General features: G+C 40.8%; 2 protein-coding genes across 6 annotated transcripts in view; one reads left to right on the forward strand and one right to left on the reverse strand.

Moving 5' to 3' along the window:
- Positions 1-265: 265 nt before the first annotated feature.
- On the reverse strand, positions 266-7,051 carry taldo1 (transaldolase 1). Of its 3 annotated transcripts, none has more exons than XM_042060788.1 (9): positions 6,832-7,051; positions 3,373-3,496; positions 2,764-2,871; positions 2,318-2,449; positions 1,873-2,048; positions 1,487-1,684; positions 1,216-1,361; positions 732-799; positions 266-686 (listed from the first exon to the last, which is right to left on the reverse strand). In XM_042060788.1, exons 1-8 carry the CDS (start codon positions 6,926-6,928, stop codon positions 767-769), a joined length of 1,014 nt encoding a protein of 337 aa, XP_041916722.1. In that variant the 5' UTR covers positions 6,929-7,051; the 3' UTR covers positions 266-686; positions 732-766. The 3 variants fall into 3 exon arrangements, with proteins under 3 accessions (XP_041916722.1, XP_041916723.1, XP_041916721.1); XM_042060789.1 differs by having other exon boundaries at positions 266-692; positions 730-799; XM_042060787.1 differs by having other exon boundaries at positions 266-799.
- Positions 7,052-7,648: 597 nt separating this feature from the next.
- tspan4a (tetraspanin 4a) overlaps positions 7,649-25,345 on the forward strand; it is a 57,713-nt gene continuing 40,016 nt past the window's right edge. The window contains exon 1 of one of the 3 annotated variants that reach the window (XM_042060794.1): positions 7,649-7,804. Coding sequence is in view for 1 of the 3 variants with exons in the window: in XM_042060793.1 (XP_041916727.1) it covers positions 20,637-20,685 (49 nt within the window). In the remaining 2 variants the exon portion in view is untranslated. Of the gene's footprint in view, positions 7,805-17,897; positions 17,907-20,621; positions 20,686-25,345 lie in introns of those variants that run through there. The other 2 variants (XM_042060795.1, XM_042060793.1) reach the window with 2 other exon arrangements.

Raw genomic sequence — 25,345 nt, forward strand, 5'->3', positions numbered from 1 at the left:
GACAACATCCTATGGAGCTAAGATCGCAAATTCATTCTTCTCATATCAGACTGCAAAAATGCAGAATAAAACTACATTAAAGTTCCTGCCTTTACTTCACGTTTGTCATAGACCAATAACTCTTGGATATCCCTTCTCATACTCACACTCTGGCCTTACAATCAGTCCCCCTTCAAACATATTGCCGAGTCATACGGTAGATAAAATTCAATTGATGACTTATTCAAATCAAGCAAATAAAACCACACAAGACTACACAAAGCAGTGAGGGCAGGTTATTTTTAATGATAGGGCTACAAATTATTAACATGGTCATATTTTTTTTCACAGGAATGGTCATAATTTTGATAGATTTAAGAGTCAAAGATCCACTCAACCGTTGTAAGTATCAGTAGTACATCAGTCCTTATAAAGAGTCATCAGAGTCCAATTTCAAAGCAATTGGTCCACTATTTCAAATGTCACTGCTCAGCAGAGCTAGACCTTCAGTCCATCTTTGAGGTTTTTTTTTTTTTTTTTGACCAGCTCGCCAGGAGGTGTCCATTTCTAACGTGTTTATTGGTGTCAAGTCTAAAGCTACAGAATAGCCTGCTTTGATAGAGACCAATCAGTTGTCAGAGTCAATCCCAACCAGTAGGTGGACACCGCAGGTCTGGTAGGCAGTATGCTGAGGGAGTCGGGGGGGGGGGGGGGGGGGGGGGGGGGGGGGGGGGGGAGTGGGGGGGGGGGATTGGTCCCGCAAGTGCTTGCCCCTGTCTTTGCCCGTTCACTGTCCATTCTTTACATTCTGGATCTTCTCCTACAAAAAAAAGAAAGAAAGAAATCCATTTTTATTTCATGTTCAAAATTTTTTAACTGATCAGAGGAAATTTAAATTTGAGAGGGAACTGAGGAACTCCCTGTGGGAAAGGGACTATAAATCATCATCATCGTCATAATCATCCAATAAGAACACATGGAACTAGTTCTGTGGTTGCCCAGCAACATTGCTCAAGAGGTTGCCCCATGAATCATCACCTATACTACTTTGTGCTATGAGAGATAAAAGACTTGCTGGAGCTAGGAGGTCAACAGGAGGACAACAAAAACACCTGTTTTAGTGGATGCGATTTGTTCATAGTCACATTCATATTTCAAACAAGTGGATGCTGCACACAATTCTTCCACCATAAGGCAAAAATTAAACAAACAAACAGACCACACATTTGTGCGTACCTTAATCATAGTCTCCAGCTTGATGGCATCTGCCGCAAACTTACGGATTCCGTCCGAAAGCTTCTCCACAGCCATGCGGTCCTCGTTGTGCTGCCAGCGGAAGTCCTTCTCATTCAGATGCACCTTCTCCAGGTCAGCAGCCTTGGCTGGAGGAACAGGGCATATCAATGTATTTAAAATCAATCATAAAATCACTAGTAACATACTTATATAGTGTAAAGATAATTAGTAACATAGTTATGTAGTATATAGTGTAGAGAGCCATTTTTACCCGTCTGTGGTGTGAGGCAGGGAGTCACCGTGTCGTGGTCCTGGCTGAGCTCCCCTAGCAGCCCTGGGGAGATGGTGAGCAGGTCACAGCCGGCCAGGGCCTTCACCTCGCCGGTGTTCCTGAAGGAGGCTCCCATCACCACTGTGCTGTAGCCATACTTCTTGTAGTAGTTGTAGATCTTTGTGACACTTACCACACCTGAAGTGAAAAGACTTTGCATTAAAGGACTCTGCGTTGGGACATAAAGTACACATAAGCAGGTGCAATTCAAAAGTCTCTGGGTCAGTGGGAAGTAAGCAATCTTTGGTACATCTTGGCATATAGAACTTAGTTTCCTATTAAGCAGGTGCTGTTTTCCTACACCGACTACTATCCCTTGTGAGTACCTGGGTCCTCGTTGGGCTCATAGCTCTTGCGGTCTGTGTTCTCCTTGTACCAGTCCAGGATGCGGCCCACGAAGGGGGAGATGAGGGTGACCTTGGCCTCAGCACAAGCCACCGCCTGGGCGAAGGAGAAGAGCAGCGTCATGTTGCAGTGGATCCCGTACTTGTCCTCCAACTCCCTGTGCAACACACACACAATGAAAACACTTATTTACACGCAACTCAAATGGAGGAAGCACTCGATTAAGACATAAATAAACAAACTAATAAATAAATATGCAAATAAAAATAGTCAAGGACAAAAAGTACTGTTTTTTGTGCATGTAAGGGATACAATCGTAAACAAGGTACATTTCCTGTGCAGGTATAAATGTGCATATATATATTTATTTGAGTGTAACAGGGAAGGTAAAATATACCAAATGTAAAAAAAAACATCATGCCTCACCTGCCAGCCTGAATCCCCTCCCAGGTCGAGGAGAGTTTGATCAGCACACGGTCCTTGCTTATACCAGCATCCTCATACAGGCCAATGAGCCGCCTTGCTCTCGCCACCATCTCATCTTTATCATAGGACAACCTGGCACAGAGGACCGGGTGGAGGCAGAATAAACGGCAAATTAGTAAACAACAACAAACTACTGGGCAATGGTCTTCATCCACCACAGCACATCAAGGTGGCAGTTTCTGCTCGTGGCTATATACTGTATGATCAGGTACAACCAAAGTGCATGGCAAGTGAATTACACTCTAAACACTACATTCTCGTCTCAAATAGAAAGTGTCCGACACAATCATCTCATTGTGTTGGTGCCCTGACAATCTGCAACTTCAACTGAAGTGAAGTGAAAACATATTGAATATTGAATGAAGTGAAACATTCAATACTCATACCTGGCATCTACCTCAGTAGAGACTCGGCCTGGAATCTTCTTCAGGATCTCCACTCCGAAGCTGACAAAAAGCTTATCCATGATGTTGGTAACTTGCTCCTCCTCACTCCTGTTAAACATCATGTAAATATAATATAAAAATAAATGACTGCCGTGATTAAAACTGTACATTTAATTTTGCATGTATGGGTTCAGCATGCCATGTCTGAATTAGGGCTGCATGCCATATTTCTGATAGATATTGCGATTTGATTTATGATCTAATATTTGAAAAAGTCAAGCTTTGGTTCAACATCCCAAATTTCGCTTTAGGTTGGGCCACTTATGATTGGTGAGGATGCCTAGTGCATGAGAAGCACAGCATTTCTGTTAGGTGAGCTTCATTGTCTGTCACACAAGTAGGATGACATGAATATAAAAATCATAAATGTGACAACATTAACCACTGGGTTGACCACAGAGTTGCAACAAGCTGCATGATTCCGTTGAAGCCGTTGCGATTATTTATTTTCATCAGTTCAAATTGCAGCTTTGATTAAAAATCGGTTAATTGCGCAGCCCTAGCCAGAACTGTAACACTTGTGTCTGAATGCATATTCGCTGGCCTCACCCGCCCTTGGCGATGCCGTATTTGATGGCCTGATCCACGAGGTGCTGATAGGCTGGCATTTTGGCAGCGGCCAGGATGAGGGACGGGTTGGTGGTGGCATCCTGAGGCTTGTACTCATCGATGGCTAAAGAGAATGACAAACAGATACACCATCAGCGCGCACACACTTACACACGTTTTGTTAATCAGCTGAAAAAACATTAAATACAAAAAAAAAAAAAAGAACAGTTGGGGGAACAAAAAATAAATAAAAAAAGACAAACAAAAACAATTTAGGCACCAAATACCGTAATGGTCAAGCCAATGGCAGCTTCCCCCACTAGGCTATGTGTGTGCTTGGCTGTGGTCCAGGATGGCCCCATTGTCCAGTGCCCTGCACTTGGCTCTTTCCAGCAGTGAATTGAATTACTGGGATTCAATTGTTGCTTAGCAATACCACATCCCTCATAGTGACCTCAATGTCCTCTTTTTGCAGTTGGACACTGCTGCCACCAATAATTAGGAACTGAAGCACAGAGTAACCTACATTCTATTTATGTCAAAGAAGCCGTGACCGCTTTCGATTTCAATTTTGTTTACCTACACTGATTCCACTACAAACTGGTTGAACAGCCTATTGTTCACTTACAAGAAATGGCTCAAGAATTCAGATTAACAGTCGGTGATGCCTTTGTTGGAGACTTTAATATTACATACATGTCCCTCACTCTTTCCAAAACATCTATCTATCCACCTTATTCGTGAAACCCAATTTCTGTCTGGTTCTCATCTTCCATCCATTCTGTTTACATTATAATTTAGTGGAGTCTCAGCAGGCTCACCAGAATATTCGGCTTTTCAAAATATTGACAATTCTGCACTCAATATGGATATGCTATATAATATATGACTAATCACATTCAAATTATAACACGGAACAAAATTAAAACAAACGGATTTCTAAATACTGAAGTGTCATGGCAAGGCCCATTGTTGGCTCATGAATATTGTGGATACCTTGGATTATAAATTACACAAGGACAAATAGCCTACCTTCCAGGCCAACATTTTAGTTACCATTTTGCCAGTACATGAAATGGCCACAAGGTGGTAGGCTACTCCGCCAGTTGTGATGTCACCTCTTTCACAAGCCTGCAAATTCTTATGCATCTAGTTTCTTCCACACAGCTCTCTTTTAACAAATAAAAAGCTGTGTACCTAATTATATATATAGACAAAAGATATGAACCAAACTATATGCCCCGGGTAAAGTTGCATTTAACAGCACCTGACTTATCAGCTGAATTTATCTGTGCAACAAACTACCATGACCAACAGAAGAACCAACATAGTTTTTTAAAAGCCATAATTGCTGACACAAAGTTTTCACAGAGCCAAGACCAGTGCGTGGCACACACATGCCCTGAGTGCAGACTGTCATTGTGTAATGAAGACACATGAAGCGTGCCACAGGGCCTAGGAGTGGACAGAGCAGTGGACAGATGACTGAGTGTACACACACACACACACACACACACCTCTGAACGTCAAATATTTAACTCGGCCCATAATCCTACTGCACATTAACAAACAAATTACATGAGCTCCAGGAATGTCTCACTCACTGACAAATTCTGTGTTATCAAAGTACTGTGAATAAGGCGGGAATCATATCTGGGAGTGGCTGAGCAAACATTACAAGCAAAGATGTTTACAACTGATACAGCCTTCGAGGTAGATAAGGTCATAATCATTCCCAAAGACAGAAGTATTTTTAGGGGAGCAATATCTGAACAGATCAAACCAAATTCCAAAGAAAAACAGTGTAGCTACGCTGTCTGATCAGAGTTGCTCAATGCCAAACTGCAGTGAGACGGAGACACAGACAGAAATGTTGACAGAGGAAAGAGCTGGAATAGGCCATTGAGCTGCACTGAATGTGCACTGAAAAACAAAGCAGACAACTACAACATCTCAGCAACCTTGTCAGTGTCATCACACTATCTTCGTAGCCAAGCAGATCAAGTCTTGAGAAATCAAAGCATCTTAAAGAAGAAATCATCTAGAACTGGATTTCAATTCCGTACACAAATTTGAAACTCTTTGTCCACTGTCTATACACATATTTGGTTGGAGGAAGTAACCAGTATTTCAGGAACAGATTTCAAAAGTATTCAGAAGAGATAAAAGGCTCCAACAAGGAAGGAGGAAATCCCCCCCAAAAAAGCAACACAATAGGGATGGCCACTTACATCGACACCTGCATACTATACAAGCTTCAGGAAGCTGGCAATTTTAAAACATAGCACTTTATTTCAACAGCTGTATTATCTGCTGATGTTTCAAATCATTCCTGTATGCAACAAGTGGCAGTGACCGTGTTAGAGAAACGAGTAACGATTGTGGCTGGATGGTCAAACCAGCAGGAACGCACGGTTGTGACGTCACTTTCTGTCTCGTCACTGTGACTTTGTAAGCATGAGGAAATCGGAGTTTTGCACAGTTTGGAAATGTATCAATTTCACAACATACATTTCCTCATCGTGCCCACGAGAAGTTAGGACATGACTGAATATTGCACAGCAGAAAGCAAGTCTAGCTAAAATCTAAAAATGATGGTCAACACCTGATTCAAAGTTTCTAATAAATAATGCAATCTATATGCACCCCGTTAATTACGGAAAATGCCTGTGGTCTGGTGTGCATATGATCATTTTAAACCCATTAGGTACCAGTCACATGTTTTAACAAATCATGACCTTACTAATGACCAGTACGCGTGACTGCCGTGGTAGACTTTGTGAAGACTATTAAACGGCTAACCCTAAGTGCATCAGCAATTCAACACTGTTCGCTTAACCTTACCGAAGTAACTTTCCTTTCCAAGTGTAACAGCATGACGTTACATGACATGCATTAATGTAATTAAACGTGAATCTCACGATCAAGGCCATTTGTTTGCTTGTCTGTCCGGTGAATTTAATGTTAAACATTAACTTACAAGATGTAACGTTAGGCTTCCCCTGTTGTGGCTTGCTACATTATTATGCTAACCTTATTTCTGCAAATGCTAAATGCAAGGTTAAACTTCCGAGTTGCGATAACATTAACTTTAGATGTAACTTAGTCTTCACTCAATACAGTAGAGTTTACAGTCAAGGCTGAGCAATAGTGTGGTTGATCATTTCGATCGGATTAACGTTACTGATGAGCACGTAGCAAGTGTCTAGCTGGCTAACTTGTTGCCTTGCGAACATAGAGTAAGCTAGTTAGCAAGCTAATAAGCACCGTGGCGGCCTAGATCTAGCGAGCAAGCAGTGATGCACTGAAGCTAGATTCTTTAGACTGGTTACCGCACTTCAAGGTATCACTGATGCAAGCACTGCATTCTCAATTTTAAAAGACATTTCCAGCTAGAGTTAGCTTGCTAATGCAAGTAAACGTTTCAGAGCCCAATGAAGTTCGCTTGCCCAGTCTTACCATTGAAGTCTCCCGTGTCAGCAACGACCACGGTGTATTTTTTCAGCTGTTCTAGTGCTGACTCCATCTTTCGTCGTTTGTCAGGTGACACAGACATGATGAGAGAGAACAGGGGGGCTTTATATACCGAAGCGCGTGAAACGAATTTGGAATGTCGGGTCCACAGCAGCGACAGGAGGACGAGGAGGACGGGAGCGTGTACGTGCAGTGACAGGCAGAGCAAAGGAGGCGCGCGTGCAAGTGGGGCTGAACTGGAAGGCGGGACATAATGCTTAACCATACACTGCTTAACCAATGGACAGTGAAACTTTGTTACACACCTTACTGTATCTCAGCTCATGGACCATCCAATGGAGTTGTGGTGGATTGGAAGCAGTCGAATACAGTTCAAGTAATTCAACTCACTCCATCAAAAGCATTTATTTAAGCTTTCAGTTAGAATTCCATGCATTAATTCAGGCAAACACTATCGATTAATCAAATAAAAATATCAATATCCTGATCATGTTGCCTACTTGCAACAATATAACGCAGTGTAACGCCCACATTAAAAGTGACCGAACACATGGCTAAATTATTATTAATAGGTCTACATGCGACAATCAAACAAAATACACATAGCAAATAACATGTGGAACAGGGAGGGGTAGCAGAGGCTAATTAGGGGAAAGCAGCATAGGCCTATGCCTACACTTCTCAAAACTGAAAGTTTGTCAGCTCCCACTAGAGGGTGATAGTGTATATAAAATATTGGAAACGTTTTGGACAGTGCTGCTGTTCAAACCAAAGTTTTAACATCAGTAGGCCTACGTCAGGAGAGAGAGATTCGTCTTTCATCAGGAGCTGCCTTTCCTGTCGGAGTAAAGGAGTAAAGTGTGAAACATTTGGGAGTCTTCGCAGTGTTTCTTTTGACGTGTCGTGCATACTGTAGCCTGCGGAGACAGTCGCCAACACAACATAGACCTAGCCTAAGGTAAGTGGTTATATTTTAAGTTATTTGGTGATGCTAGCCTACTCAAAGCAAAATATAGCCTAGGCTACCACATCATTTGTGACACATGCCAATAGGCTATGTGATAACGTGTGCAATGCGCTTTTGTGAGTTTTTTTTTAAATTAAAATTGTACCTTAGGCCTATGTATTCTAAGATTGTGGACTTTTATTTACTAAAAGATTTTTCTTCTTTTTTTCTTTTTTGTGTGTGAAGTGTGTCCTCCCTTACTACAGATTGACTGGGTAGCCTAGGCTTTGATTACAGAGATGAAAAGAAAAGCCTATCCAGATTGTTGGAAGTGTCACTCCAATAAGGCTACAGTAGATTATTTATTCTGTGTGGAAAATGAGTAGGCTACAGATGGAGAAGTCCAGTGTAACTGTGCTAACCCTGTGTGTAAATGAAACAAAGGATCTTTCTCTTGGTTTATGATGGAACACAAAAATAAACTCTCCAAGAAAAATAACATTTCAACATTCCCGGCATTCCAGATGGTGGTCCCTCCCTGACTGCTTTTTTAGTATGAAGAGAGGGACACACTGGCCAGCTAAAAAACCGTAGGCCTACACGTGGGCTGGCTGTGTGGCAGGACACACAAACCCTAAAGTCCTCAGAGCTCCCAAGGAAGAAGTAAACATGAACTGGTTTCTGGCCTTATTCCTAACCTCACACTAAATGTTAAAGCATCTAGGCCTATTGAATAAAACGTTTGAATAAAAACGTCTTATAACAAAAGATGCTAGGTTAATAGTGAAACACTGATTTTGTGCACTGGCTGGCTTGTGAGTAGTGACTCACATGTTGTTCTGAAAGACACATTCATCTGTCTTGCAAGATGATGTGTTTAGTATAAGCTAGCTGATGCCATCATACAAAAATACCCTGCTCTCAAGGGAGATCTAACATAGTAGGAATAGAGTAGGCTGTGCCTTGATGCTGTTGAACAGGGACTTGAAAGATAATGTTCTGTGTATTTTAGTGGAGTGTCGGGGATTGATTGGAAACTGCTGGATGGAGCTGCAAAACATCTAACCTCTCTCAGTTCAGCTCCCACGGTCAAAGTCTGAACCTCTGATCTCTGGCTGGGAACAGCTGCATCACATTCACGTTCACAGATAACAAAGTATCATTTTGTGATGCACTCTCTTCATATTTCTGTACTTGAGAAGAACACATCTTTATGATGCTCTCTGTAATTTTAGGTTCAGAAAAAGTAATTTATAGTGAAGAGAGACGTGACACACCCCGCAAATAAATATATGCATACACATGCAAACATCCACTACTGTTTGGCCAGTCTAGTGGTTTTCTTGCATGGAGTTTTTTTAGTCTGCCAAAGCTGTTGACAATTATCATAAACACTGACTCCATAAAGTAAAGACTGGCCAGGGCAAAAGCTCTCCTTGAATAAGGCAGTGTGTGTATAGTGTGTGGGATAGTGAATGCTATATTTAGGAAGGGAGGTGTGGTGAAATGTGGAAAAGAATGAGCAAGAACCCATGGTACAGTCACACAATATGCCTGTGTTTTGTCAGTAAGCGTTTGTGTGGGTGAGTCTTGATGCTGCTTTTCATAGAAGTGCTGCTTTTTATACAAAGGAGAAGGGGAAAGGAGAGGGTGCAAGTTTGTCATGAGGAGTCGTGACCAGAATAAACATTGCCTTATAAAGGAGGGTGAACAGAGAAAGGGTTTTAGGAGAACAGGAGGACTGTTGAATCTCTGTTTTTATTACAGAGATATAAAAGTATGGTGGACGTTTTTAAATCCCTTTTACTTTATATTTTATTTACTTTATATGTGGTGCTGAATCCTTAACTAGCCTGTCTCACCATGTCTGTAACTAATATCCACAATAAAATCCTACAGATTCGGCAAACACATGAGAAATCAAAGAGCCTGTGTTGCCTCCAGAAGGTGCACTGCAAAGGCCAATATGAATGAACAAAGTCCAGCCACTCTTTCCTCATTTCTATCTTGAAAATCCCATATATGATTAGGTGCAAACACGTCCTTTCAGGTGTACCATATTTCTTAATGTTTCCCTTTCATTTAATTTAATTACATGGTCAATTAGCTCTGTTCATTAGCCTTTGTAAATAGAAGTGTTCACTGTGTCATCATTACCTCCGAGGAAGAAATAATGACAGTAATCTCAGCCCCAACTAGGCCATAGGCACAGGTAATATATCGGACTAATAGATCATGCCTGTAGTCCATTTCAAGCTTTTAATCAAACATTGTCTTTGTATGTGATATAACATATTGAATGAGGTTTCATTATTGTGTGATTTGCATTTTTGGAATACATTTTTAGTGACATGAAAAGCTAACCTTATCCCAATTGCAGAATATGTAATATAGACAACAGTAAGACCTGTTTCAATTTTTGTTTGTTTTGTTTGTTTTATATACTCTTTTGATCCTTCTGTTTAACTTCTGTTAAAGCATTTGTCAACATCCTCTAATCTAGACTATTTTGATAGAATATCATATGAAGGGGGGCCTCTGCACAACACTATCAGTGTAGCCTGAATACATCACTCTGCAAGGAGAGCAGGAGTAAAAAGAAAGGTGAGACATTTTAGGGAGTTTGATGAGACAGCCCAAGCCTTCAGCTATACTCCCTGGATTAGTATAATCAGGTGGTGATTTTGGGGTCACTTATTAGTTTATCTCATTTGGCCACCAAAATCATCACCTGATTATACTGATACTGATACTGTCACTTTTACAATTACACTTATACAATTTCTATATCAGATTGTATTACATATTGTATACTGCAGAAAATGTTTTGTTGACTCAAATTAACACAGTGAAGTTATCTTTGAGTGATTGAGTTAATTTATGTTTTGGTTGGGGATGCTGTAGTTATGTTTTGGTTGGTGATGCTGTAGTTATGGTTTGGTTGGGGGTGCTGTAGTTATGTTTTGGTTGGTGGTGTTGTTGTTACAGTATGGTTGGGGGTGGGGGTGCTGTAGTTATGTTTTGGTTGGGGGTGCTGTAATGTTTTGGTTGGTGGTGCTGTAGTATATGGTTGGGGGGTGGGGGTGCTGTAGTTATGTTTTGGTTGGGGGTGCTGTAGTTATGTTTTGGTAAATATAAGAATAAGTATATATACTCTTTTGATCCTGTGAGGGAAATTTGGTCTCTGCATTTATCCCAATCCGTGAATTAGTGAAACACACTCGGCACACAGTGAACACACAGAGAGGTAAAGCACACAACAGCGGCGCTCGGGAAGCAGTGAGGGGTTAGGTGCCTTGCTCAAGGGCACTTCAGCCCCTTCCTACTGATCGGGGTTTGAACCCGGCAACCCTCCGGTTACAAGTCTGAAGCGCTAACCAGTAGGCCACGGCTGCCCCAGGCTGGTTGGGGTGGGGGTGCTGTAGTTATGTTTTGGTTGGGGGTTCTGTAGTTATGTTTTGGTTAGAGGTGCTATAATTATGTTGTGGTTGGGGGTGCTGTTGTTATTTTCTGGTTGGGGATGCTGTAGTGTAAGTCGAAATTCCCACGGGGACGCAACCTCTAATCTGACCTGCGATCATTTCTCGATCCCACCCCATCTCTCTTTCCCACTCACCTCCTGTCACTTTTCACTGTACTATCTGAATAAAGGCAAAATTAATATGTCAGTTTATGTGTAATAAACTTGACGCTACACGTTGGCATAACTTAAATCAAAGCAACACGATGACTGGGTTAATCATTTTTACAGTGTATTATGAATATCAATTAAGAATAAAATGTCTAGATATACCACAAAGGACAATGGTTGGTACTTAAAATCAAACCATTTTATGGGATATTATGTAACAGCATACACACCTCTCTCAGGACCTTTCAGGATGTTAAGAAGGCTGTACCGTCCCCACAAGCATAAATGTTGATGTTGAGGAAAAGGATATGTTGGGTGGAGACCCAGACACAGCTGAACAAATTTGCTGAAATCTGCTGATATTGAGTGGGAGAGTAAGAGTTGGGCATTGACAAGAATAGCCGTTGAAAATTATCTTTCACATTTTATTTTGATTTCAAAATGATTTTCATAATCAAAATGTGTAGTATGACCATTATATATTATGCTAATAGAATTTAGATGGAAAATAAATAATGAAAGATAGCCAGTCATTTTAGTTGCATACCTACCACATACACGTGTACGGCATGTTGAGTGATTTTATAGAATTGACATGTTTGCCCTATCCCTGACTTACCTATTGATAGAATGAGTGGCACCTTGTTTGTTTTCAGTCCCAACACACATTCCACCAGAGTGCAAATAGCATCAACACCTCTTTCCGTGTAGTTATGCAATTAGCATAATGACAGATTTTTGTTGCCAGTGTAGGAATGCTAAATAAGTGTGACCTGTATGATGGTAGGGAGGCAAAACATCTCAAGATGGATGAAAATCTGGTGAGTCGTTTGTTACTATAGTATCTTTTTCCTAATAGTTATTATGTCTCTGCCGTTGCGCTGCATATTTTTTTCTGAAAGTAACTTAATCTTACATGGTGTTCTTTTTTTCTGGATTCCTTTTTTACCTGCTCTGAGCTAATTAACTTTTGAGAGAGAGAATGCTTTGACAACTCCCCGGGCTCTGCAGGCTTTTCCATTAGAGTGAAAGACGAGAGAGAACAGTAGTTTATGCAGTGCCTGACTTCCATTGACTTAAACACAGAAATGCTCTGGCAAATTTGCATTTATCACAACCTTAGATGTCAATTAAAACAGTGCTCTGCGACTGGGAAATCCTTTTCATGATGAGCACTCAGGGGTTTAAATCTTGCTGATTATGGCTGGAGGTAGAAGTCAACGCCACAGACCTTAAGACTGAGTAAATGAGGTGTCTTTTTTTCTCCCTTACCGATTTGAAATTAGTCTGTTTTTCAAAGTAGCCGGTTGACAAATTCCAGACAGATATACTTCCAATATCAGGGCCTGCAATTGTCAAGGCAACCTTGTTTTTACAATTAAAGTAGCGTATAATGTTATTCATTCTGATGGCACAGGGCACTGACTGCAGGTGTTCATCTATCATTCAGATTAACAGCCCAGAAGGATTCTTTCACCATCTAGTCTTGACTCATTCTTAGTGCTTCAATAGCACTAAGAAAATGCACCATCATGTATTAACAAAGCGATATCAAGCCAGATATCAGGTATCAGCATTAAGCTGAGTTTTATATTTTATGATCAGAAAATACATTGTTTTTAAATTGATATTTTGGATATTATTATTGGATAAACGCATTGGCATGTAGTCAATTTTGATTAAAGGCTTTTTATATTTATGAGGATTGGCTCAATTTTTCTGTTTTTTCAACATCCCACAGCTTAATTGGATTGAGATTGATGACCTCATCTGAGAGTGATCACCTTGAACTCGTTTTGTTCCTCAAACCATTCCTGAACCATTTTTGCTTTGTGGCAGGGCACACACTGCTGAAAGAGGCCACTGGCATCAAGGAATGCTGTTTCAATGAAAGGGTCCACATGATCTGCAACAATGCTTAAGTAGGTGGTACGTGTCAAAGGAACATCCACATGAATGGCATCCTGGTGCCATATGTTCCCCAAGTAAGCGACGCACACGTGATGTAAAAGAAAACGTGATTCATCACACCACTTTCATTGCTCTGGTCGAGTTCAGATATTCACATTCCCATTGTGGGTGCTTTTGGCAGTGGACAGGGGACAGCATGGGCACCCTGACTGGTCCATGGCTACGCAGCCCCATACGCAACAAACTGCGATTATCCTATTTTACCAGCAAACACAAAAACAAAAATGTGCAAATATTAAGTTTATAATTAAAAGTTAATTTGCTGTAATAGTCCAGTCATTTTAGGAGAAAGGGTTGATTTTGTATCCTCAATATGTCCTGAGTAAGGGAAAAAAAGCCCCGAAGAATCCCAATAGGGGAAAGTTTAGAAAAAGACCCAAATATACCCTATTCATGCGCCTATACAGTATTTTTCTCACGCAAATAGGGGAAAAAAATTAACCTTCACATATCACCATGAAAATTACTGAGTTGATTACTTGTTATCAAGACAAACAAAAAATGTATTATAAGTTTTTTGAAATTGTTTGTTAACATGGGCAAACAGGGCATAATGTAATTATGTATAGCTAATGTATAGTGACCCAAAAGTAATTGCAACATTTGACAAACAAATTGTCCAAGGCATGGAGGAAGATAATACATGTCTTAACTGGTATTATATCTCATCTAGAAGGTATATGCTAATAGAAAATATATAGATAATGGTGTTTAATTTGTTTTCCCTGGACAGTATAGGCCAAAATGTATCCACTTTACACTAGATTGGCCTTTACAGAATAGAGGGCAATGTATTGTGCATGGCATAGAGGAAGATGGGAAATGTCTTAAATGGTGTTATATCTCCTCCGGAGGGTATATGCTTTCAGAAAATATATAGTTTAGGGTGTTTAATTTGTTTCCCTTAATAGTGCAGGCCAAAATGTATCAGCTGTTCACTTGATTCGCCTATACAGAATAGAGGAGTATGTGTTATGCATGGTATGGAGGAAGATGGGACATAAGTTGATTGATGCTATATTTCATGTACAGTGCATATACTTTTAGAATATGTATAGTTTTGACTGTTCTATGACTTTGGTAAAACCATGATCCATGCATAGGCATGCATTATTTTTCTTTTATTCAATTATTAATCTTAAACTATATTTATTAGTATAGCATTTTTGCCAGATGTCACAACAATAGTCACACTTGGAGGCTAACTGCAGTTATCCCATCTGCACCCTTCTGTCGAATTAGGACATTATCATGTCCATCTTCAACTTTGCCTTCACAATTTTCCTGCATTCACTAACATAAACATACTGTGCTGTCCGATTATTGTTTTAGACAAAAATTGTGCAAAGTAAAGGGGCATCATACAGGCCCCTCTGATTGGACAGACAGTATATCAGTCAACCCCTGGGCAAGAGGTCAATTACTATAAGACTTGCAAAATGATGGACTGATACTTTAGTGTGATATACTGTATGTTTCAGTGACCTCTAAATCAGATTACGTAAACACCAAAACCACTTTCCTAGGCTGAATAATGCCTAACTATGTGTTTGTACAGATTACACATTGTGGAACACTTACATGCAAAAACCCACTTGGCTCTATTTAAAGATTCAACAACCATTTCCATTGATTCAAAGGGCCACAATGTAAAAATAGACACCCATTTTGCAACAAACCAGTATGAAATAAGCCAAAGGAATTCACTCTTTGAAAATAAAAAAAATGTTCCTCAACAATGCAAGATTCTAAAATTCCATGTTAAAGGTCCAGTATGTAGGAAATAATGGAAAATAAACTGTAACCATTCCAAAAATGATCACCATATGTTGTCAGAGAGTAAGGAAACACGATGAACTGAAGTAATGGCTTATTTGACAACATTACTCTAACCCGTAAAACCGTTTCCGTTTATGTTTTGAACGATTAATTCTAGAATAGCGTATTAATAATGGGCTAGCGCGTCGTCCTATTTGGGTTGCCAAATTAGCAAAGGCCAACTGTCAACAGCTGTCAGTAGTCATGAACGCCCACGAGAGGCAGGCAAATTTTAATTTCCAAAATTAAAACAAGAAACAAATTAAGTGGACATCGGAGGAGCTTCCTGAGATGGTGACGTCTTGGTCAAACGAAGAATATAAGTCTGACGCAGAGCTGGCCATATTTCTCCACAACAGCCTAGGCTAAACTTCATCTGCATCGCTAACTTCAGCTAAATATGTTACGTTGGTTAGAGAGGTATTTTTTGTTTTCACTGTTTCCGTAATGTGTAGCTGGGACATGGTTGGAGAACCATGTCCCAGCTACACATTACCTTAGCTGCAGGTCAACAAGCTAAGTCTTCATTACATCTGGCAACCCAGAAGAGGCTCGCTTCTGGTAGTCTTGAGAACGTTCACCAGTGTTTTGATTTTGGCCTACAGAACGTTCGGTAACAATCCTACAAATCGCACCTTTAAGTTGGATGGGGTCAGATATTCTTTAGAATGTGTATTCTACAACATTCTAATTACAGTTTTGTCAGTATTTGCTGAAGAATAATGCATAAAACAACCCTCATTTTAACATATTTCCACCAACTGGATTTTCATGGTCTTTTACTATGGTGTAAAGATCACCAATTGAAATATTAAAATGTGAAAATAAATTCTGTTGCAATTAGTTTTGGGTCAGACCTTTGCCTGGACTATTAGCTCCGTTGTGGTATGTATACAAATTAACTATTCGTAATTACATTATGCCCTGTTTGCCCATGTTAACAAACAATTTCAAAAAACGTATAATACATTTTTTGTTTGTCTTGATGTAAGTAATCAACTCAGTAATTTTCATGGTGATATGTGAAGGTTAATTTTTTTCCCCTATTCACGTGAGAAAAATACTGTATAGGCACATGAATAGGGTATATTTGGGTCTTTTTCTAAACTTTCCCCTATCGGGATTCTTCGGGGCTTTTTTCCCTTACTCAGGACATATTGAGGATTCAAAATCAGTTAAGTTTGCTTGGGTTGCAATTTGTTCAACCTTGACCCCTATTTTGGCTTAAAATGACTGGACTATAAGTAAAGTCTTAAATGTATGCCATTTTGCTCACAATATTATTGCTTTCTTTTTGCTTTACTTATACATTTCGGACACTACTCACAACCAACCATCACAACCATGATTTTATGCATGACTGCATTTTATGAATATGAATTTGTTTATAACAAACATAGTAGAAACCATTGGGCATCCTCTTCAGCATTTCATCATTATAAGTCCAAATCATTGCAAATATTGCTGTTGTGGTTTTGGTGGTTTGGTTTGTAGAGGTGGAATCTATATAAGATGTCATAAGACTTTGTTACAATATTACCCTCCACGCCCTGTAAAAGCTATCAATGGAGCCTGCCTAGTGAGGGCTCTGTTACCTAATAGTCTTTGTTATTGTGTCTGTTATACATTCATAGAACAAATACTGTGCGTAGTGACCGAGATAGACAGCTTTTAGACATAGACAACTTGATCTTGAAACACCTGAAGATATTGATATGCTACTGTATGTCTGCATTTGGAAAAAAGTTTTACGTTGGCTGTCACCTTAATTGGCTGTGGTATGTTCCTCAATTCATTCCCTTAATTTGAAACTTTGTCACTGACGACTTCAGAGTGCACATGGTGAATTGATATGCAAGTTTTATCTGGTCGACAAACCAGGGACTACTTCATAGGTGAGCAAATATACAAAATTAATTAACATTCTAATGAGTACACCACAACCGGGAACTCAACAAAGCCATGAATAAATAACACTCTGAAGCTCTATAGGCTTTGACAGAATCATATCACATTAAATCATCTTTCTGCTCTGTGGTGCTGATATTGGAGGAGACTGGTGACAGGTGAGTGCGCTCGACCTGTGGTCTGTCCGGCTCCCAGTATCCCACTACAGTGATAGGAACAGAATGTTGTGAAAAGTCTACAGAAGGCATGCACTAAACTTAGGGTGCAGGACTAAAGGAAAAGTCACAGCAATAACATCAAAAAAGTCTGCACACCAGTAGCTCCCGAGCAAATATTTAATTACAGACTTATTTTTGTCTGTAATTAAATATTTAAATATTAATTGTCTGTAATTAAATATTTGACTTGCCCCAAAACGTCACATAATTAAATATTTGCTCAGAAACTACTGGTGTGTGGATTTTTGTGTTATTTAACAGAGTGCTGTGACTCTGGGCCGCCCAGTTGATGAGATTAAAGCCTAGGTTCTAGCCTTCTGTGACCATGAAAGATGTCAAAGCAGTTACCATAAAGCCTTGGAGTGTCAGGTCCCAGGGACTTTTCAGTTGCAGTTACTGCTTTTGGCCACTAGATGTCCTCATTTGCACCTTTTTTTTTGTAATTTTCGGAAATTGCCTGATTTTCTCGGCTCATGTGTTTGAGTGATTATTGTTAATTAATCAGAGTATTTAAGGAGCATGTGTTTGTTAGTGCCTTTGCTGAGTTCTCCTGTGTGCCACCTGTATCGTAAGTGTACTCCTGTTTTGAATACTCTTGAAAAGACTTTTGGTTATCAATTTCTCCCTCTTTGAGGTGTTTTTTGACTTTGAATTTTTGGCTGGCCTGTTTGAATGGACTTTGTCTACTGCCCTCTGTTTTTGGATTTTTTGCCTGCAGAGCCTGTTCTCCCCAGCCACTCTTAGCTGCCAGAGTCCGGAACTGGATAGCGTAGTCGGCTGCAGACCGGTTTCCCTGGCGCAGATCGAGGAGCTTCTTGGCTGCCATGCGGCCAGTGGCTGTAGGAGTGAAGACCTTAATCATCTCCCTAGAAAAGGACCTGAAGGAGTCACAGGCCACACTACCTGCCTCTTTTCAAGACTCCTGTCTCCTGAGCCTCCTGAGCTTTCCCGAGTGCCCCCTGAGTACCACAACTTGAGAGAGGTCTTTAATAAGAAAAGAGCAACAACCCTTCCACCCCACAGACCTTATGATTGTGCTGTAGACCTGTTACCTGGAACCTGTTCCCGTAGGGGTCGCATTTTCTCTCTGTCAGCTCCAGAACGAGTGGCCATGGACCAGTATATCAGGGAGGCGCTGGCTTCATCTGACCTTCGTGCTCTCCAGCGGGTGCGGGCTTCTTCTTCGTTGGCAAGAAGGATGGAGGTCTTCGGCCATGCATTGATTATCGTGGACTCAATAAAATCACAATAAGGAATCGCTATCCACTTCCCCTCATTGCTTCAGCCTTTGAGTTGCTCCAGGGAACCACCGTCTTTACCAAACTGGATCTTCACAATGCTTATCACCTTGTGCATATTTGTGAGGGGGACGAATGGAAGACGGCATTCAACACTCCTACAGGCCATTATGAATACCAGGTCATGCCTTTTGGCCTCACCAACGCTCCATCTGTGTTCCAAGCTCTGATCAATGACGTCCTACGGGACATGTTGAATAAGTTTGTCTTTGTTTATCTTGACATCTTAATCTAAGGATCTCTGTCAACATGTCCAGCACGTCCGTCTTGTCCTGATCGACCGGGGATCATCAGGAGATGATCCTAAAGGGAGGGGTCCTGTCAGGTCCCAGGGACTTTTCAGTTGCAGTTACTGCTTTTGGCCACTAGATGTCCTCATTTGCACCTTGTTTTTGTAATTTTCGGAAATTGACCGATCCCAAGCCCCGCCCCCTTTTACCATGTCACAATGAGGACTTCGGAGGACCTCGGTCAACCTCGGTCAATTTTGAATTTTCTAGTGTCCATTCTGTATGACAATACGCCAGTTATGCGAATGCTATAATGCTTATTTTGCGAGTAGCCTAAGTAACTAAATAACTAAAGAGCTCAAAAAGGTTCAAATATATGCCTGGGGTACTTGTAGAAGTGACATCCGATGTCCTGACCGTGTGAAACGTTAACACACATAGGCCTAACTTTGCACAACTTTGGATAGACTGCTACTTTTCAGTAAAAAAATCTGTGTGTACGAAAATGTTCCCTTTATTTGTGTACCTGGTTTCCACTGTTGAAACAGCAACATAAGCCTACGCAAAAAAGTAAAGCCTACCTACCTCGCAGGAACTGAACTCGCACACTCATACGATTGGAAGACGCGAAAATAGGCTACACCTTCAATCACGTATCGCCACACACAACAAGAATAGGCTACTTTCAGCTTTAGGCACAGGCTAACTTGCCATGTTTAACTTGGGATAGAAGACTTCACAGAAATAAGCTAACGATTATTTTTTTTCAACAAACGCAATAGGCTAATAGCCTACTGCGATGCATTTGATGGCTGAACGAGATAGCCAATGTCTTCTAAAGATCAAATCATGTGCCGATTCAAAGCCTTGCTGCATAGGCTATGCAGTCTCAAAATCGTCAATATTAGGCCTACTACATTGCCCACATTTAAATTAAGTACAGCCCAAGCGGGCACTGATGAAGTCTAGTGCAAGACAAATCACGTCAGCGAAGGAATTGCTCTTGATAGCGTCTGCCTGCCATGCAGATATGTCGTGCGTGGGGTTTAAACTCGGATAGATCTAGTGGTTTCTTTTCAATACACTTGTATCATGTTTATTTGAACTCTTCCTTCTAAAGCAGCCATTCAAAATAATAAGTAGGCTATCAGCCTACCGAAGCGAAGCTATCCACCTCCCCAACATGAGCTGCTTATAGGCTAGCCACTCTCCCAAGTTGCGTGGGAACTTTGGATCTGCAGCACTTGGTCCCGTCTTCAATTAATCCTCGAAATATGATTAGATTTTGTTATGGACACGTCAACACCATATGTTTGCACAGACCTGTTTATTGAATCAGAGTCACATCTGTAGCAAATAAGGTAAACTACCTGCTCGTGATGCTTATCCCCAGTTAACATGCATCCCATTAAGATCCGTAACAATGGATTGGTTTCAATTTGTGGTGTTCCACCTCGTTGATAACAGTGGACATTGTGAATGTGAATGAATGTGCCCTTCCGCATACTGAAGGCCTTTCTGGCCTCTGTTTTTTGAGTATATCAATATTATTTGACGCCCAGAAATCCAGCATACACTGGGGTGCTGCGTCCCCATGTTGAACACGCGTTCTCGCACACTTTCCTGCAAACTTGTCCGAATTAGCAACAGTAACTATGGGACTGACAATGGGAGGTGGGGCTTGGGATCGGTCAATTGCCTGATTTTCTCGGCTCATGTGTTTGAGTGATTACACCTGTGATTGTTAATGAATCAGAGTATTTAAGGAGCATGTGTTTGTTATTGCCTTTGCTGAGTTCTCCTGTGTGCCACCTGTATCGTAAGTATACTCCTGTTTTGAATACTCTTGAAAAGACTTTTGGTTATCAATTTCTCCCTCTTTGAGGTGTTTTTTGACTTTGAATTTTTGGCTGGCCTGTTTGAATGGACTTTTGTCTACTGCCCTCTGTTTTTGGATTTTTTTTTTTTGCCTTTTTTCGACTTGATGGTCATTGCCTATATCTGTGATACTTTGCAACAATCTGCAAGAAAGTCTGTTTGCCTGCCTGTTTTTGTGACTCAGTAAAGTGAACTCTGAATCTGACTCCTGCATTTTGGTTCATTCATAGCTGAGGGTGGTACAGGGGATTCATCTCCACCTTTCACTGCGGAGACCCGGGTTCGAATCCCCGTGCGGGCCTGACTCTGAGTGAGATTCTGGCTAAACAAAATACACTTTTGGGTGATTCTCAGTCAAGGCCTCTCAAACAGCCACATGGTAACTGTGTACTTCTCTATAACTGCTGAACTCCCATCAGATAGATGGGACTATGACTGTAATGAATATACTTCTGTTCCATTTATCCATCCATGTGCCTGCTTTGCCCTAGTGGTGATGGGGTACTTTGACATATGTGAAGAGTTTTGGATGTTGATCGAGCACTTTTATGTTCCTTCCTCTCCTCTCCCTTCCCTCATCCAGTCATACATGCCCAACCTGTCAAAACAATCATGCTAGCAGTTATAAAAAGGCAGAAATAATTTCATTTTAGTATTTGTATAAATGTATAGCATTCATATTTTATTTGATTCAATTATGTATAGCATAGCCTCTGCAATATACAGGACAGTGAACTTTCTAGTTTGAGTATCGAATATCATTAATCCATGTTTTCATCCTCTGCTCTTACAATAAATCCTAGCATTTTTAGTGACCCGAGAATTATGACCTTAATCTATGCAATGAGAACAGAACAAACCTAAAAAGCCTTAACCTTAATCACATCAGTAGCACTGCCTGCTCATCAATCAATACCTGCCCTGTGGACTCTTTATGATGGAATCGTTGAGACAAAATTAATGCTGCACCTGTGAAGCTTATGGGTTCATACCACCTCTGGTAGCATATGGCTATGTGTGAAATAAAACGTATAGTTTTTCCTCTGAGCGTTTGAATAGCCAGAAGCTATATTTGTCACGCAGAACATTCCCTCTTGTTTGCTGTCTAATCAGGGGATAATATTATTAATCTAGCAGTGAGGGACAACCCCTTTGTGTTGAGACAGGGATTTGGCTCATGTCGTATATACGGCGCATCTTACTGTCTGCTTTTTAATCCTCATTTCTCCTCTTCCTGTAACCTTGCCAACCATTCTATCATAATGATTGCCTGGTTATCATAATTACCGCTCAGCCCTACTTGAAAGTCACTTAGTTGCCCGCCTCTACCTGTCACTGACTAGGAGATTACGTGTCTCAAGGCTAATGCTCTGGAAGATTTGATGTATTACATCTGTGCTTATGATCACTGCACCATGTCCTTGCCTGTTGCAGACCTCAAATACACGTCTGTGTTTTGTGAGTGTGTGTGTGTGAGTGCGTTGTTGTGTTTTGTCCAGTATTAAGTGAAAGTTTTGATTCCTGTTTTGACACATGGGTTTGTGAAGGCTGGATTATTTGTCTCAATCTTCAAGCACCACTGGTAGATCGGATTGTGGCCACTTAATCCTAATTCAGATGAAGACAATGGCACCAGGATTATGGTGAGGTTAATGATGAGGGTTATCCTCCACCTCGCCCACCCTGCCTTTGTCTCCCATACCCTCCTCTCTTAAGACCCTCACCAAATCCTGCTCTGCTCTGCTCTAATTGAGGACAGCAGCTGTTGCACACTGATGACTTTTAGGATCCAGTAGAATCAATTGTTTTGATGAAAACATGTTCAGATAGTATGTTTAGGATGGCATGAAGTTACCATGCCATTTGCTGAATCTTATCTGCACTAAGCTACATGATGATTGTAGGAAAATTGTTTCCATTTGTTTTTACGGGCTAGTTATGTTCTCCCTAAAGTCAGGCAGATTTTACTTTTGTGAAATTTGCAATGAACCAATGATAAATAAAATAAATAACAGTTTGAGGAAATAATAAAACTATGATAAACTGAGCTTGGTGGTACTTCAGTGATCATTACACCTCTGAGCACCACTGATTAATTAGACACGGTATCAAAGTCAATGTCTGCTTTATTGTCAATTTCTTCACATGTCAAGACATACAAAGAGATCGAAATTGCGTTTCCTACTATCCCACGGTGGAGACAAGACATATTTTACCAATTGGGTCCACAGACAAACATAACATTCAAGTAAACAATATAAAAAGTAAAAATAAGAAGGCACATACAATGAAGAAATAAGAGCAGCAACATTTGGTAGAAATTGTGCATACAGTAGACAGTCAATATAATAGTGCAAAAGTCAGGCCAATAAATGGCTGAGGTAGTTTTGTTTGACCTAAGTATGCAAGTGGCATAGTGGTGCAAGTTATGTAAGAGCAGCAGAAGTGTGTTCAGAAGTGTTCAGGACAACAGGACAACAACAACAAGTTGCAAGTGTACAAGTGGAGTAGTGCAAGTGGAGTAGTGCAAGGCAGCCATTGGGGGTCTAAAAGTCCAGGATGTTATGTAGCTGAGGGTGGAGGGGGAGAGGGGGGAGAGAGTTCAGGATCCTAACAGCCTGGTATGAAGCTATTGGTGAGTCTGGTGGTGCGGGAGCGCAGGCTTCTGTACCTCTTCCCAGAGGGCAGTAGATCAAACAAATTGTGAGCGGGGTGACTTGCATCACTCACAATTGTGGTCGCCTTGCGAGTGAGGTGGGAGGTGTAAATGTCCTTCAGGGAGGGGAGTGAAGCACCAATAATCCTTCCAGCTGTGTTCACTATGCGCTGCAGGGCTTTCCTGTTGTATTCAGTGCAGCTTCCGCCCCACACAGCGATACAGCTGGAGAGGATGCTCTCAATGGTGCCTCGGTAGAATGTGGTCATGATGGCTGGTGGAGCACTTGCTCGCCTGAGTTTCCGCAGGAAGTACAGGCAGCGCTGAGCTTTCTTCGCCAGTGATGCAGTGTTGGTGGTCCAGAAGAGGTCTTCACTGATGTGCACCCCCAGGAATTTGGTGCTGCTCACTCTCCACCACAGCACCGTCGATGGTCAGTGGCAGGTGTTGGGTGTGACCTCTACGGAAGTCAACAACAATCTCCTTGGTCTTGCTGACGTTCAGCAGGAGGTTGTTGTCCCTGCACCACGTGGTCAGAAGGTCGACCTCCAACCTGTATTGAGTCTCGTCGCCTTTGGTGATGAGACCCACCAGAGTTGTGTCGTCAGCAAATTTCACTATGTGGTTGTTGCTGTATGTGTGAGAAGTATTTTGACATGCTAATGCCAACGCTGGCATCTCTCATCATTAAATCCCCTGGAAGTAGTTTGAGACAGCATGGTCCACCTGAAGTTGCAAAATGATGATGTCATTTTGGCGATGATATATATTTAGAAAGAACTCTGAACTAATAAAACGAATAATGGCCAACATATAAATGGTCTGAATGTCAACAATCTACAAAGAAACATTGAACAGATAGTGCTTGGTTAATTTGTTAGAACTCCAATTGCAGTGTGTCTTTGAATTTCAATAATATACCTCTCTGAAAGTGAGAGACATGCTGATTTTCCTTTCAAATAAGAATAATAAGAGCTATTTTTTGTAAGGAATGGAATGGATTGATGTGCTGAATGCTTTTCAAGGCTAATGGAAACCATTCAAACCAAAGGAAATTCTCTGGAGAAGAATAACAAGAATAATACCTTCTTTTCTTCTTAGGTAAATGTGTATTTTAAGAGCATGCAATTTGAAAACTAAATAATGTTATCTTCAACAACAAAGGTAATGGTGCCCACAATCACACACAACCGGACTGTGTATTATGTATTTCTGTCTGGCTTTCTTTTTTAACATGCAAAGGTTGCAATTTGTGGTGGTGATTGAAATTCTAGTACATCTCAGTGAGTGATGCAGAAATTCAAATAATGATGTAATAGGCTTTGAGTAGAGACATCACATCCCATCATTTGTTGTCTACACTCTGAAGGATCTGTGTATAGGCAATAGAATTTTCCATTGGTACTTGTGGTTTAGGTGTATGGCAGCTTTAGTGCTCCCTATAGCAGGTAACACGGCTGTTTAAAAAAAAAAAATAAAATAGAAAGTCGATTGTGAGAAAACAAAATCAACGGCATATTGTGCTGTGAAGGTAGGCCACTTACGGATACAAGGTATTGTATGCTATGTGACGACACGTGTTCCAGCTGTCCCCTGTTCTGATTATATCTTGTGCCCAGTTGTGGTATATTGGTTAATCTAGCTTGTTGATTAGCAGAAAGTGCATGTTGTGCTGTGGAGGAATACCTATACCGATCCCGTGTACAGCATGCAGCGCATGTTGCAGCCATCTCCAGCCTACTGTGCATTGCTGTTGAATCCTGCATCATCATGTATTAATAAGGTCTGGTTTCCCATTGCCTGCCCTGGGAAGTCCTCAACCAATAGCAGAAGGACACTTTAGCATCTTACTGTGTAAAGCGGAAGTATACATATGCTTTCTATGCCAGAGTTGAAAGCTTCAAAATGTTGCTTGTTTTTTAACTTTAGTGTTGTTCATACATTC

The sequence above is a fragment of the Alosa sapidissima genome, chromosome 14 (genome assembly GCF_018492685.1).
Source record: "Alosa sapidissima isolate fAloSap1 chromosome 14, fAloSap1.pri, whole genome shotgun sequence".
NCBI lineage: Eukaryota > Metazoa > Chordata > Actinopteri > Clupeiformes > Clupeidae > Alosa > Alosa sapidissima.